General features: G+C 36.1%; 1 protein-coding gene across 2 annotated transcripts in view; it reads right to left on the bottom strand.

Annotated features, from left to right (window-relative positions):
• Positions 1-14780, bottom strand: part of NRXN1 (neurexin 1) — a 671624-nt gene that overhangs the window by 379497 nt on the left and 277347 nt on the right. For both annotated transcript variants that reach the window (XM_005426207.1, XM_031061247.1), the window contains 2 exons: positions 8871-9074; positions 6602-6628 (listed from right to left, as the gene is read on the bottom strand). In XM_005426207.1, coding sequence (XP_005426264.1) covers positions 6602-6628; positions 8871-9074 — 231 coding nt within the window. The remainder of the gene's footprint in view (positions 1-6601; positions 6629-8870; positions 9075-14780) is intronic.

The raw sequence follows: 14780 nt of genomic DNA, 5'->3' as shown, positions 1-14780 counted from the left end.
CATGTCAAATTTCCCAAAAAGCCACAAAATAAAATTTATTTCAGGCCTTTATTATCTTATGTGAATGGCCCAAAAGCACAGGATCCCCTTAGCTGGCACCTCCTAATACACATCCTCTTTGTGAGGCTCAATGGCTTTTCCTCGTGATGAGATCCCCTAAAATTTCCTTGGTTCAACATCCAGCTTGTTTTATAAACCTAATTCAGAAGAGAATAATTGTGATGTACATAACTGAAGGTGCACATGTTTAGCCAGAATCCTTTACCAGCATTTCCCTTCAGTTGTCTGAAATATCACTTTAATTATCATAGATTAAGCATTCCACATTCAAGAAGTGATGTTTCTGCCTTTCTGTACATAACATGCACTTTTCCGGGATGTTGGTGCTTAGATGTAGGCCGGATGAATTCATTTTGGGATAGCAGAAATCTGTGTTGCTGAAAAAAGCAATGCACTCTTTCGACTAGAGGTTGCTTTTCTACTGTCCCTGCAACATCCTGCCTCCCCCTCTTCCTGTTTTATTCTACAACAGGTGTCAGAAAACTGCAGCAAGTCAAAATTAACAATTTTGTTAATGGATCACTTTAGTTAAATTCCTCACATAGACATTTGAACCTTTTGTGCTGGCAGCAAAGCAACGGACCATGTAAGAGCAGGACCAGCAGACAGGAAGACAGAAGAACACAATTTTTAAAGCAAATGACAAAGGTTTTTTTCAGAGAGAGATGAAATTCTGCAACACAAAAACTAAAGAATGGTATGCAAACTTTTGAAAAATGACCAGAAATGGCCCCGCTGGTTCACTTTACTCTCCTACCATTCAAGGAACAGCCACTACTTTTCTCCAGAGTGGGTGGGCAAGCAAACTGCAGGAAGAGGTGAATGGCTTTGCAGTCACTGCCCCAGTGAGCCAATTAATGTGTTGGGCTCACAGGGGATAACCTGTACAGCACCACTTCTTTCTACTCTATATTTAACAGAGAAAGAAATTAGAGATACCTCTCATAACTGGCTGCTGTGGCTGTTCAGAATAAATTATGTGCTGTCCCTTAATGACTTCAGCCCTTCTGATTGTATTTATACAGGCAGGCTCTTTTGCTTCCAAACCTGAGCTTTCTTCTCAAGCTGAGATGCTTTCAACCTTTGTTGCAAACACAGTGCCTGGAACAAGACAGGATGGTCTCAGTGCAGCTTCTGGACTGAGGACTGCAGTGAGAGTCTCTGAGTAAAGCAGCAGTTTTCCCATTTTTGCCATGCTGTCTATTAGCAACTAGGAGACTGTAATCAGAATTTGACTGAATAGGACCAGGTATGTTTTCAGATTTGTTGCATTGCAGCAGATCCTGTTCAGGAGATTATGTGAGAAGGGGCCTTTAAACTGTTATTGCTGAATGAGTAGAAATCCAATGACTTTCTATTCTAAATCTGCAAAGTGTAGGCAAAGTTTTTAAAGAATTATTTATAATTATTTCAAACTTTGTGCTGCAAACAGAGGGAAGTTCCTGACTGAATTTACAGAGAAAGTACCCTGCTGATTTGCTGCATGTCCTCTATGGTAAAACTATTTTACATATTTTTGCCAGGCTGTCAGCCACACTTAATGAGGAAAAGATCAAAACTCATGCAATTCATAAGCACTCTGCAAGAAAACAGGCCAAGTAAAAAATCTTACATTTTGGGTGGAGCTACAAAATCGTTTTAATGATTTTTCTACTGCCAAGAACAGGAAAAAAGAGAGCAAGTAATAAATTCCAATAATTCTTTTTTTTACCATAGTAGGAAAATAATATATGGAAATGTATTAATGATTTGCTTATCACGGAAGATTTAGGAACATCCATAAGAGCATAGCTGAAGATGTACGATAAACAAGATTTTTTTTATTGCAAGATTTTGTAATAAAATGCAGTTTTACAGGCAGCAGTTCAAAAGGATGTATAGTCTTCATGTAAGATTTTCTGCTGCTTAAAATTCATGTGCACATTGAGAATACAATGTAATTGAACACCATTGCCGGTTCTTTAATGGATACAATTCTCTTCTTATTTACCAATAATCTGACAAAGCTCCTTGTCGTACCCTGGATTTGTAGGATGCTTTGACAAGAAAGAAATGCTTCAGTAACAGATGTTTCCAAATAAAATAACTTAATCATCTGTAATGTGCACATCTGCAGAATAGGAAATTTTAAAAGGATAAGCATACAAGACAAGGAAAAAAGATTAAGGGCTACAGAGAAGAGTGGAGAATTGAAATGGCATGAGAAAATGAAATGAGAGGAACAATAAATTATATGGAGAATGGATGAATAACTAGATAGACACAAGAACAAGGGGTGCATGTAAATACAACCACTGAAGGGGACTTTGCTAAGCAAACAGAAAACTTTGCAAGCCCAGGAAACTCTTCCTAATTTATAGAGGTAGATAACAAGCTTGCAAACCTGGTTCACAAATTCCCTGGGGAATTGTGTACACGTTTACTACCATGGGACTCTCTGCTCCCTGACATCCTGCAATTCATAATCATTTCTTCTGACAGTCCTGCATTTGAGCATAACCGAATTCAGTGCCATTTCTCTGTGAGTTATTGCCTACAGAAGCAAACCCGTGCATTAGAAAGCTGACCTAAATCTCCCCTGCACTGTGTGCCACAAGCTGAGCAATCTTTCACAGCACCATTCAAAAATGTGTCCTGTATTTTTTCACATTGAACAAAAGTATCAGACTGGGAAATGAGAGCCAGCTAGTCACCAATTAACGTTATCAGTGGTATAATATATCAGTTAATTAAAAAACTTACAGTCCTACTTGGCTAACTCATATAAAAATATAGAAAATTTATTTCCAGAAATGATAGCAATAAAATAATAATAAAGCACTCACAGCCCAAAAGATGAAATAATGTGTAAGATTGCAGACACCTGTGACAAAAGCATATTGAATATTAAAAATAGCAGCCTTTATGGCTACCTGGACTTTTTCAGAGACTAATGTTTTGGAATCATTAAAACTGAAAAAAAAAAAAGAAGGAATTTAAGTCAAAATCGTAGCCTCTAAGGTTACAACAGTGAAAAATATGAGAATTTTGAAAAACTATGAAAACATGAAAAGCACACCTCACTTTTGTTCACGAGTCATTCAGAAACTGCTACTGAACTGCAATGGAAATTTTATTGGGATGAACTCCTGTCTCTAAGAAATACTAGGGAAAAATTCCATTCAGTTCAATAGGGTTCACAGCTATTTATAATTTATGCTTGATAATTTGCAATTAAAGGGTAACAATTCCTTCCTTCATTGAAAGGGAGAAATATTTTGGGGATTTTATATATTTTTAATATAATTTATTCTTAGGCAATTTTTAAGGATCGGTTTATCAATTCTGTGTGTAATGTAGAAGACTTCTAACAGCTATTAACTTATTTTTTACAGAATTATTAATGCCAAAAAATACTGTTACATTCATATTATTTAAAACAATAGAGTTCACTGCAGTCGTATTTTTAAATGAGGTCCTCGCCCCTATGAGCACTAATATGGAAATCACAACAGCTATTTCTGTTCATCAAATAAGTTTTTCCCTTTCTCCTGGTGTCTGTCCCAGCACTGACCTACATGTACCTGTAATTTAAAAGGACCATTTAATTCACTGCCTAATAGACAATTTAATTTCACAAACTTGTAGCTCTGAAGAACACAAAGAAGTTGTTTAAGGATGTACAAACCCAGCATTTCAGCAATGGTATTTCCTGACTGATATGAGGCAGAATTTCCAGTGATGTATGGTTTTATGGGCATACCAATCTTCTAACCTAGCACAAAATATTTAGCATGCTATGTATTTTTAATGAAACACAAGTTCAGTAGTGATCTGATACCTGATGAACATTTTAAATTTTTTTAAAACATTCTGTCCTCCAAACAAGAAGGACCCCAAAATGCCATCTGTTCTGCAAGACAGGACATCAGCTAAAGGCGAAGGGATGACCATGTGTAGAAAAAGTTGCTGCCATCATCTTAGCTCTGTCAGCCAACACTTATTCATTTGATCTGCAGTGAGCAGAAGACAAGCTTCAGGAAAAAATGAGAGGAGGAAGAGGTGCAGTATTTTATTCCCTGGGTTTATAGCTCACAGCAGGAGAAGGTGCTTACATTCACATTTTCCTTTTTCTTCTCTCAAGCTTGTTGATGTTCAGCTTAAATTTTTGGATTTTCTTTTTAGTTGTCTCTCCAAATTCAAACCAGATACTTTCATTCTGACATTAACTTTGTTACCAGGCTAGTTATAACACATAACTCTCAGTCCCAACACTGAGTTTGTATTATCAGGACTAATTTCTAAGTAACAGAAATAGGAAATTGAACAAAAAGGTTTTTTAAAACATGAAAACCAGATTTACTATTAATCTAAAATCAGGATTGATACATATCCAGCTCTCAGCAGAAAGAAGAGAGGCACTCAACTATCACAGTGTTTAGCAACTCAATACTCCAGTTCTGGGTGCTGTTGCTTTGAAACAAATTGTGTCCCACTAAACCTCATTATATTTTCTAATAAGCATTTTTAAGGACTGCTTGGAGCAATAATTCTCCATAATCTAAAAATTAGGATATAGAAATTGCTCATGAAACATCTGATTGCTGAAAAACTCCAGTGCAGACAAGAAAGCATTGTAGTACTTACCATACTGAAAGCTCACAAAACCCTGCTGAGTACACACAAGCACCACAGGGAGATGGAACTAATCACCCAAGTTCATTTCTAGCAACAAAACCACTATAAACAAACTGTAAAGAAAAATAACTTATGAGTATTTTATACCAAGGATATTATGTAAAGAGGTTATGTTGCTTCTGAATGAGACCAAGAACTTATAAGTGTTAATCCAATCCAGTAGATACATTGCTCCTCTTTGCCATCCTCTAATTGGAGGCTTATTTGTGTCTGCAGATTCTCTTTTGATCCAAACCTTGCTTAAAAATGAAACCTAGAAACCATTTAAATTTATCTTTGACACATCATTTAATCCAAAGGAGATAAAAAAATGAAAACACCTGTTATATTGTGGCTTTATTTCTGGGGGTTTCCTTATGTTAGTAACTCTATTTTCAGATGGATTTTCTGATTTTATTAAGTTAAGAAACAAAAACAACATTGTTTTTCCTAGGGAAAAAAAGGTATTTACCAAAGGCAGACACTCTCATTACAGTTCTGCCCAAAAAGCTGCTTATTTTATACTTGTTTTTTTCTAATTGAGATTTCATTAGTAGAAAACAATAGTGTCCTGTGGCAGAAGAAAATGCTTCTGAGATTTTTTCATGATTTTATATATTTTAGCAAGTGAGAATTTTTTACTTTCTTATTATTTTCTTTTTAATCTGAGGACAATATTCTTTATGCCTTGGTGATTACAAGCATTTCCTTTATTGTATTGAAGTCCCTCTGAATTTAAGAACAGGTTAAATTAAACACTTGCCTCAGGAAATTTTTCTGCTTTTTAATACAAATGCTGTATTTTTGTCTTGTAAAATCTATTAATTAAAAAATGTATTAGCAAATGACACGTTAAGAATAAGTTCAGATCCTTGTTTTTCTTTATGGGTTATAAAATTATTAAGGAATGTTATGTTAATATATTTTAACTCTTACCAACTATACAAATTAAACCTGTGCAGTTTGTTGTTTAGCTTTTTTTTTTTCTATTTTCATAAAGCCAGTCCTCTGTCCTGCAAAACCTGTTATGAAGGGAAAAAGAAAAACAACCCAAAACTCAAATCTACCATACTTACTATCAATAATTTTGTTGACACCATTCAGGAATTCCATAGACTCAAAATAAAATCACAGTCCTTTTTCTCCTTTCAGAATATAGCCTCTTAATCCAAATAATATCAGAGAAGTTAAAATTTAGTCCATTCATCTGGCAAATGTTTCCCTCTGTTTCATAAACATGCATATCACAGAGAAAAATTGTTCAATTCAAGGATTTTTAACATAATTAAAGTGTAAAAAATCATCATAGAAATACAGTCATTCTCAGACTTAATAATGCCCTTATTGCAATGTAACACATTTCCATAAATCAAAGATTTAGCAAAACCAAATTATGCTATAACCAGCTGGTAAATACAGGTAATTGTCTAGGGGGATTGTAAAATAGAAAGTTTTGTAGTAAAAACTGTTATGTTCCAACAATCTAACAACAAGTTGAAGGCCAAATGTCAGGAAAATTAGAAGGAAGGCATGGGGGGAAAATGTAACAGCTTATCAGAAATGCTGGTTAAAAAATTCTATGGCTACTGTAAAAAGAAAATAGCCCATCTAGAATAACACAGTGCTACAGGCACAATTTCCTCTAAGCTTGTTTAGAACCTGTAGAATGCTTCCTTTTTAATATTCTAGTTAATGTTATGTCCTATGGGAAGGACAAAAAACAAGTGCTAAAGTATATGATGACTTTTTACACAATGATAATTAATCATCACATTTCATTAATAAATTATCAAATGCTTGCAAGCTGTCCACAATCTTTGTCATTCTAGTTTGCACATTTTACAATGGTGGAATAACATTTTAAAAAGTTTGAATAGGCACTTACTGGAATTACAGTTAATCCTGATACAGTCTAGATGGGGAAGAATAGATGAAAAATGAAAATTTATCCTTCAAGGTAATAGCTGCAGACATCCAATAAAATCACAGTCCACCCTTCCGGGGACAGACACATGCAAATATGGCCACTCCATATCATCAGTCTTTACATGGTGTTATAACCCAGATATACTGCGAGAAGTCTTTACCAATAGAAACGACAAATAGGGTAAAAATGGCCAATTTCAAACAAAGCTACATGGTGACAAATCTAAGTGGAAAGTCAGGATTAAAAGTCAAAGATGCTTAACTGAGGCAGGCTGCAACTTTCTCCCCATCTGTGAAAGAACAGGTAATTTCTCTCAGCGCAATTAGAAAGTGCTCCGTCACAATGGGTCATAGAGCAGGCCAGGCCACAATCAGACACCTTGGACAACTTGTGGATAGTATAACCTCAAAGGCTCATCTTCAGAAGCTAAGGATTGACACACAGAGCTCATCACCCAGGCCAAGAAATAAGGGGTTGTGGGTTTACATGTCCTTAATGTAGGGATTTTAGAGATGAACAGTGACTACTTTAAAGTTATATTAATACAGAGAAAAAAAATCACGTATTTATAAACACTTATTAGAGAAGGAAGAGAATCCTTTTCTAAGATTATTTTTTTGCCTTACCAAAAAAAAAAAAAAAAAGATAAAGGAAAAGAAAGGGGGTGTTGGAGGAAGAAACAATATTATTAGGGCATGGATTTATTTACTTTTTATTGACTTTCATGAACTATAGAAGCAGGCAGAGGGTGGTGTCTGGTGTTTTGTACATAAAGTGATTAACCTAATTTTTGCATGATCCTCTCCTGGGCTACCTACATTCATTAAATATTAAAAAAAAAAAACAACACAAACAAAACAAAAAAAAAAAAACAAACCCCAAACCCTACACCACACTACTTGGTTTGTACGGCTACTCTGGGTTTACACCTTTGAGGAACATGTATACCATCAAACCTAGATTTTGTTTCCATATAGCTGAGTTTGTCATGTGTCGTCAACCGCATCAGAAAAGTGGTTGCAAACAGCCGAGGAGCAGCACCTGCACACCCCCTTTACAGAAAGCACTCAGAGCCTCCCACCCTGGCCTCCCTGCAGGAGGGGACAGGCAGGGAAGGGTCATCACAACACCCTTTGCTCCTCCTCACCCCTAAACACCAGGGCAGCATTTCTGTGAGTGACCCTTGGATGAAGTGGAGGATCAGGTGGTTATTTTCTTACCCCTCACTCCCCACTGGTGCTTTCTAAATCTGTGACTAAAGCAAAAAAACCTATTTAATTCTCTTTAAAAAAAGCATACCCATGAATGGGAATAGCTGCATGGGATGGGCATTTTCCTCCTGCTCTCTTTCAGATCCTGACTTGGATTCATGCCACTTAAGCGTGGCAGAAGCTTCTTATGCCACTCTGCCACTTAAGCATGATAGAAGCACTTTTATTTCTTTACTTACTGTTTTTTTTTAAACTACAGAGAATCATAACCTGACATTTTGTCCATCATATTTTAAACAAGGAAATCAATTTTTCTTTTTTTTTCTTTCTGTAAAAGGGCTTGTGCCTCCTGTGTTCACAAGGCTGTTTGCTGAGGGCCGCAGTCTTTGGGCATTGAAGGGTTGTGTTATTGTTCGATACTACAAAAACACCACTACAGAATTGTTTAAAAAAGAGGAGATGGATTTAATATAGATTTGACACCTAAAAAAAGGAGACCAAGAAATCAATCAGTGGGAATATCTAACTGCAACATTTTCAGTGTTAAAACCAGAAAGTCTTTGATATATTTGCATGTCATAGATTAATTGGCGGAGGTAAAACTGAGCTGACCTATATATATGTTGTTTCTTCTTGCACATTGAAATTGTGAAATTATTATTCTGAAGAAATTGTGGAGGGAGACCAATCTTCCACAATCAAAAAAAAAAACAATTTAACAAAAAAATTACCACTGATTAACTTGTCCTCTTTTTTTAGAATACACAACAGTACAAAAATATTGTGATGGGTAATGTTAAGACTAAATAAAGACTACAAAAACGCAAAAGAAAACAAAAATAAATTGTAATAATGGTCGTGTATTTGTGTACATATGCAAATGCCGCATTGATGTGTGCTTATATATCATCTCAGTTTACTTTTAATGTTAAAACAGGCTGTTTCATAAATGTTTGCAAGCAAAAAGAAAAAAAATGTAAAGAAAATGTTAATTTCTTGGAGGAAGAGGTTGTTACCTAGGTTGACCGTTAGCTTAACTCGTCCTGCATCCAGCTCTAACCGAAGGGTATCTGCAGATTCCCTGGAAGTCGTGGCCATTAAAATGCCATAAGCTCTCTGGGACCTGAACCTTAAAGAAACATCTTCGGCCTCTGTGTGCATCACAACAGGAAGCTGGATTTTCATAAACATACTTCCATCATAGCTCAAAATTGTTGCCTCTGGAAACACAAAGGAGAAAAATGTTTGTTAAAGAATTATGCTCTGGCTACTACAACTCCTTAAAGGTAAGATGGTAAATGTATATTTAGTCACCATGACACAGAAAAACTACAGATTACTTTTCATTATTATTACTGGGAGACGCAAGGGAGGTCAGGTTTGGTGTTTTTGTTAAGAGTTTGTTTTGGTTTTAAGTGGCATATCGTGATGCTTTTTAAACAAACAAAATTGTTCTTTAACAATTCACATGTGCATCTTCAACATGATCAGTAAAATCACCTGTAAGACAATGCTTGAAAGACCAGGCCTGCACTGCTCAAAATAGGTCAAATCAGCAAAAGATAGTCAATTAACCTTAACAGCATAACAAAAGCCCATGTCTGACTGTCATTCTCCAAGATAATCACCTTAGAATGCTTAATACATAAAACTATTAGCATTGCTACAACCATGGGTTGCAATTGTCATACAGTGAGCAAATATCCTCCTGAAATGCATGACTGTCCCCAGCACGGATTGGATGGGGCACAGGTTGTTCCATGACTACAAAAACCACGGTTTGAACTCAAAAATGCTTATATGAACACTACGACAGCCTCAGCAAGAGGAGTGAGACTGGAATTGGCATATTGAGGGTAACATCTTAAAACCCCCAAGACGAGGGAAGAACTGTCACTTTCAGACATTCCAGGAAACCTTCCTGGCCAGAGGCACTGGCACAGAGCAGTCACAGTCTGTTAGACCCCAGAGCAACCAGTCACAAGCTTTCTTTTTCCAGCTTCCAGGCTGGTAACAAGAGAGGTAGCAAAGAGACTGCATTTCTGCTCACAGGGAGGCACTGCAGTTCCTGGAAAGCAAAGCAAACATTTCTGAAATGTATTAGTTAAGCCATTTTTGGCAGAACAATCAAACACTGTGGGCAGAAAACACCTATGGGAAGCTTCTCTATGTTTCAATTTGCTTCGGTGTAATGGAGGCACTTAACTAAAAGTTTATTGTGGTGTCAGCATGCAATAATATTTCCAATGACTAATACTACTGATATTATGTTAAAGTAAATATCACAACTGTGTTTGCCAAAATTGTTCCCAGAGCATATCTGGTACGCTGCTAAAGGCAGATAAGCTCTTCAAGACTTCCAGCCTACATGATGCACGGAAGGACAAAACGTCCTACTAATTCTGTGAGAGGCAAAAGTGATAAATGATACTCTCACTAAAACAATCAGAAAACGTCTTGGATTGGGAGGAACATTAAAGTTCACCCATGTCCCCTGCCAAGGGCAGGGACACTTCCCACTAGACCAGGTTGCTCCAAGTCCTGTCCAACCTGGCCTTGAACACTTCCAGGGATGGGACTTGGCAGCTTCTTGGAAGCTTGGATGGGACCATGCACAGCTTCTCTGGGCAAGCTTCTCCTGTGTAAAAAAATGTTAAATTTCCCCAATACAAATGTGGAGAAAACAGTCTGATGTTGGGAAAAAAAAGTGGTTACTGAGACTGCTGTGAAAGTCCCTAGATGTAACAGGTTGTAAGAATGCATTTACAGGTTTGGCGATTTCTGACTATGCAGGTAATCCTGTTTTCAGCATATTTTAAATCTAAAATTGTTCAGTGAAGTATATTAGCTTGCAACAATTTGAAAAGTGATTTCAAGTCAAAGAGTTTTCAGAGGAAGGTGATTTGTTTTTGATGGTTTGGGGGTTTTATTTGTTAGTTTGAAGATTGAATTTTTGTGGGTTTCCTTGTTTGTTTATTAGTTTTTTTGGGGAAGTCATGAAGAGGGGCTTTCAATTGCTTCCTATATCTGGCTGTCTAGTCTGTGCATAAAAATCACCCAAGATTTTTATCAAGGTAAACATAATTTAGGTAAAGAATTCCAGGAAAAAACCCTAAAGTTCCATACTAACATGGCAGAAATTAAGAGATATTTTGAATTTTATATAAAAATCCACCGCATTAATGGTACTCAGGGTTTTCATATACAGAGCAAACCCAGCATTCATCAATGCTAGAGTTCTGTTGCTAACAAATTATCTTAAGATAGTGTAAAAAAGAGAGCTATCAAAATCAGCACTGCTACTTTTTGCCAACTTTCCTTTAATTATTCAAGTTGGTTTTTTTGAAAATTGCAGAAAAGAGAGAAGCATCTTAATTGGAGACTTAATTTAATTGGAGATGGCCTGTGAGTAACACCATGGTGAGCAGACCAATTGTGATTAGATATTTAATCCTCCTAAGCCATACTGTGCCAGCATTTTGGGAACAGATGTTCCAAGAACAGACCAAAGATGCTGAACAGAAGATCAAATAACTTAAAAGCTCTGGGCAATGAGGAAGCCCCCTCATGTCAACTAGCTCCTTTTAATATGTCAATATGCCCTTTCCAAGGCACAGGCTTTCTAAATATGACAGCATATTAGGGGAGAGGAAAAGGGAATGAAAAAAACAAATCAAAAAACCCAACAAAACCCTCTCCAAACTACCAAGCAAAGAAAAAACCCAAAAAAACAAACAAAAAAAAAAACCCAAGCAAAACCAAAGCCAGAAACAAAACAAACCAAAAAATGCAAAGACAAATGGAAAACAACAAAGAAATCAAAAACAAACACAAAAGCAACCCCCAAAAAACCCAAATAATGAGCAAAGCAGACCCAAGTACAAAACTGGCAGGGATGGATTACTAACTTACAAGGCCTGGTCAGTAAGAAGGTGACCTGATGACAAGAGGCACCAGTTACAAAAACCTTGAAGAAACAATTCAGTTAAAAATAGGTATTAATTTTTGCCACTTTTTTTTTTTTTTTTGCTTTGGACCAACTAATTCCAAAAAAATTTTCCATTTTTAAATGAAATCTAACCTGCTAAAATTTTCACACAAAAGCAACCCCCAAAAAACCCAAATAATGAGCAAAGCAGACCCAAGTACAAAACTGGCAGGGATGGATTACTAACTTACAAGGCCTGGTCAGTAAGAAGGTGACCTGATGACAAGAGGCACCAGTTACAAAAACCTTGAAGAAACAATTCAGTTAAAAATAGGTATTAATTTTTGCCACTTTTTTTTTTTTTCTGCTTTGGACCAACTAATTCCAAGAAGATGTCTCATCTTTACATGAAATCTACACTGCTAAATATTCTCACATAAGTGTTGGCAGAATGTCTTTTTTCTCTTGTTCAGCTTTCTCTTAATTATTAGATCAAAAGGTAACAGACTAAAGGTTTAGCTCAGGATGTGATATTCATTTAAAGAAAGAAGGAAAAGAGTATTAGCTTCACAATCACTTCACTGCTGGAATCATAGTGCTGAAAAGAAAAACCAGCAGAAAATCCTTATAAAATAATCACTGACAATTTTTTTTATGGTGACAGCAGAAAAGTGCATACAGTAGAGTTATTAAGGAATATATAGCATTATATAGAACAGAGATTCATATAAAAATGTTTAATACATTCATCCTTTGACAGTTTTATAAACCTGCAAATCAAACTTTTCCTGCTCCTGTGATAAAAACCAGCCAATAAAACACACAAATGAACCAAACTCCAAAACAACCCCCACTGAAGGGTTCAGTTCCCTTTCTCAATTTTTTTCTTTAATTTGTTTCTTATTAAAATCTTCATGGCTAGATAGTCTTCTTTTCTACATACACACACACACCACCTCAATTATCTCTGTGTCTAAAGCCAAAGATGCACAGATCAGTTCTGACATGAGAGGAGATTCAGGACCTTAATTTCCACTTGAGCTGGAATTACCTAAATTGCTCAAGAGACAGGCACCAACTCTTCTGGAAACTTTCCTGCATCTGCTCCTACCCTGAGAAATGCTGAACTGGATATTTTTAGAGTAAAGTAGAATTTCCTGAATAGATGCCATTCTTCAACTCACAGCTTATTTAAATTAAGCTGAAACAAGTATGGACTAGGCATTCGGATTTCAGGGCTCTTTCTCATAAGTTTTGGAGTCAAGCTGGAGTTGTTTTAAAAGCATGATTCTCAGTGAGTACCAGTTAAATGCCTATTGCACATAATTTAAGAAATAAAACAGGATCTTGTTTCCTCTGGAGCCCTTGTGATGCCTGTGAAGTCCCAAAGAAAGAATTATTAATTTTTTCCCGCTTTTTCAGTTTCAGTGTGTCTGCAATAATTTGAGAAGTGTATTGCATCCCACAGAGACATTTTTAAAGCATGAAGTCACCCTCTGTGTCTGCTGTCACTAAAATCCCACACAAACTTTGCCCAGAAATGACAGACTATACAGTCCAGAGTCATGCCAGGATATGTATGAGCAATCTGGATCATCAATAATCAAGTATGCAGGTTTGCTCTCTGATCCTGTTTCATTTACCAGTACAAGTAGAGCAACATCTTGACCTGAAAATGCTTCTTATTTGATTTTACTCCTAGAAATTGTGTGAGTATTCAAATATATTGGCTGCTACTGTGTCAGATTTGAACTATTTGCTCTCTTCCCAAGTGTTTTGTGTTTTCTACATGGCATCTTCTTCAGTCCACCAGGGCAACAAAGCTGCAGCCTTGGAGATTTATAGGGAATATTTCCATCAATTTGATAGAAACAATTCTCTGTATGTGATTATTTACTGGATAAAGCTGAAATTATTCCTCCCAATTCCTACACTGATATTATTTCAGGACTGAGGTCCTAAGCCACACTATGTTACAACTTCAACACACAGGACCAATCAGTTAATTTAAGACACTGATGGAATTAGTACAATATTTTGAGCACCTGATTCTTCATGTCATCTATCCTCATACCACCTCTATTATTCTTAATTTAAAATTTTAAAGCATCCAGGTACAACACAAGGAAAGAAAACATTTCTTTAATGTGTGTATGTGTATGTAGGGGTCTGTGCATGCACAGTGTGAGCATCTACACACACTCTACTTTAAATAGATATTCTCTTCAGAAATGTCACCTTCATAAACCTTTGTTTTCATGTTTACTCTTTCTTATCCCTCTTTGATGATTTTACTATTGTTCCTGGCTATCCAGTCAAAAGAATACACCTGCAAAAGGCTTTGCCAAGAGGCAGTCACTCACTCAGCGATCCACAAAGAGAAGACACCAAATTATATTGCTGTGACACCTGTCCATGCATCTGCCAGAGTTTTCATAATCTACTAAAGCCAATCTACAGATTCTTCTGAAGTTTAACCTTACTGAAATTCCAGAATAAAATCAACTATAACTTGCAACAGGATAAAACAGATGAGGATATAAATATATATGTGTGTATATAGGCATATAATTTTAAGTATACACAAATTAAAATAGACCACACTGGTGTTCAAGGGGTTTTGTGCACTAATGAGCTGAAATTATTTCAGGTTCTGTATCATACACTAAAGGATGTTAGCACTCCTGTTTCAGGTGATTATGAAAAATAAAATTAAATGGCAATAAAAAGTAACGCCACACTTTTTTTTTTTTTACTTAAGATACCTAAATTACTTAATGTTAAATATTCTAATTGTTGAATCTCTAGTATTTTATTCTAAAGCTTTATTTTCTTTGTGAATCTGTATTGTTTGCTGAAATTAGTGTGTTCCCCTTTTATTTAAATTAGCTTGAACAATTGTAAATGTGCTACTTATATCACCAAATACAAAGTTTATCAGCCCCTACACACGGGTAGCGGTTATAATAACTTTGTGTGGTAGGATGCCAACACGACG

The sequence above is a fragment of the Geospiza fortis genome, unplaced genomic scaffold (genome assembly GCF_000277835.1).
Source record: "Geospiza fortis unplaced genomic scaffold, GeoFor_1.0 scaffold271, whole genome shotgun sequence".
Taxonomy (NCBI): domain Eukaryota; kingdom Metazoa; phylum Chordata; class Aves; order Passeriformes; family Thraupidae; genus Geospiza; species Geospiza fortis.
This window is presented reverse-complemented; position numbering and strand designations above follow the sequence as displayed.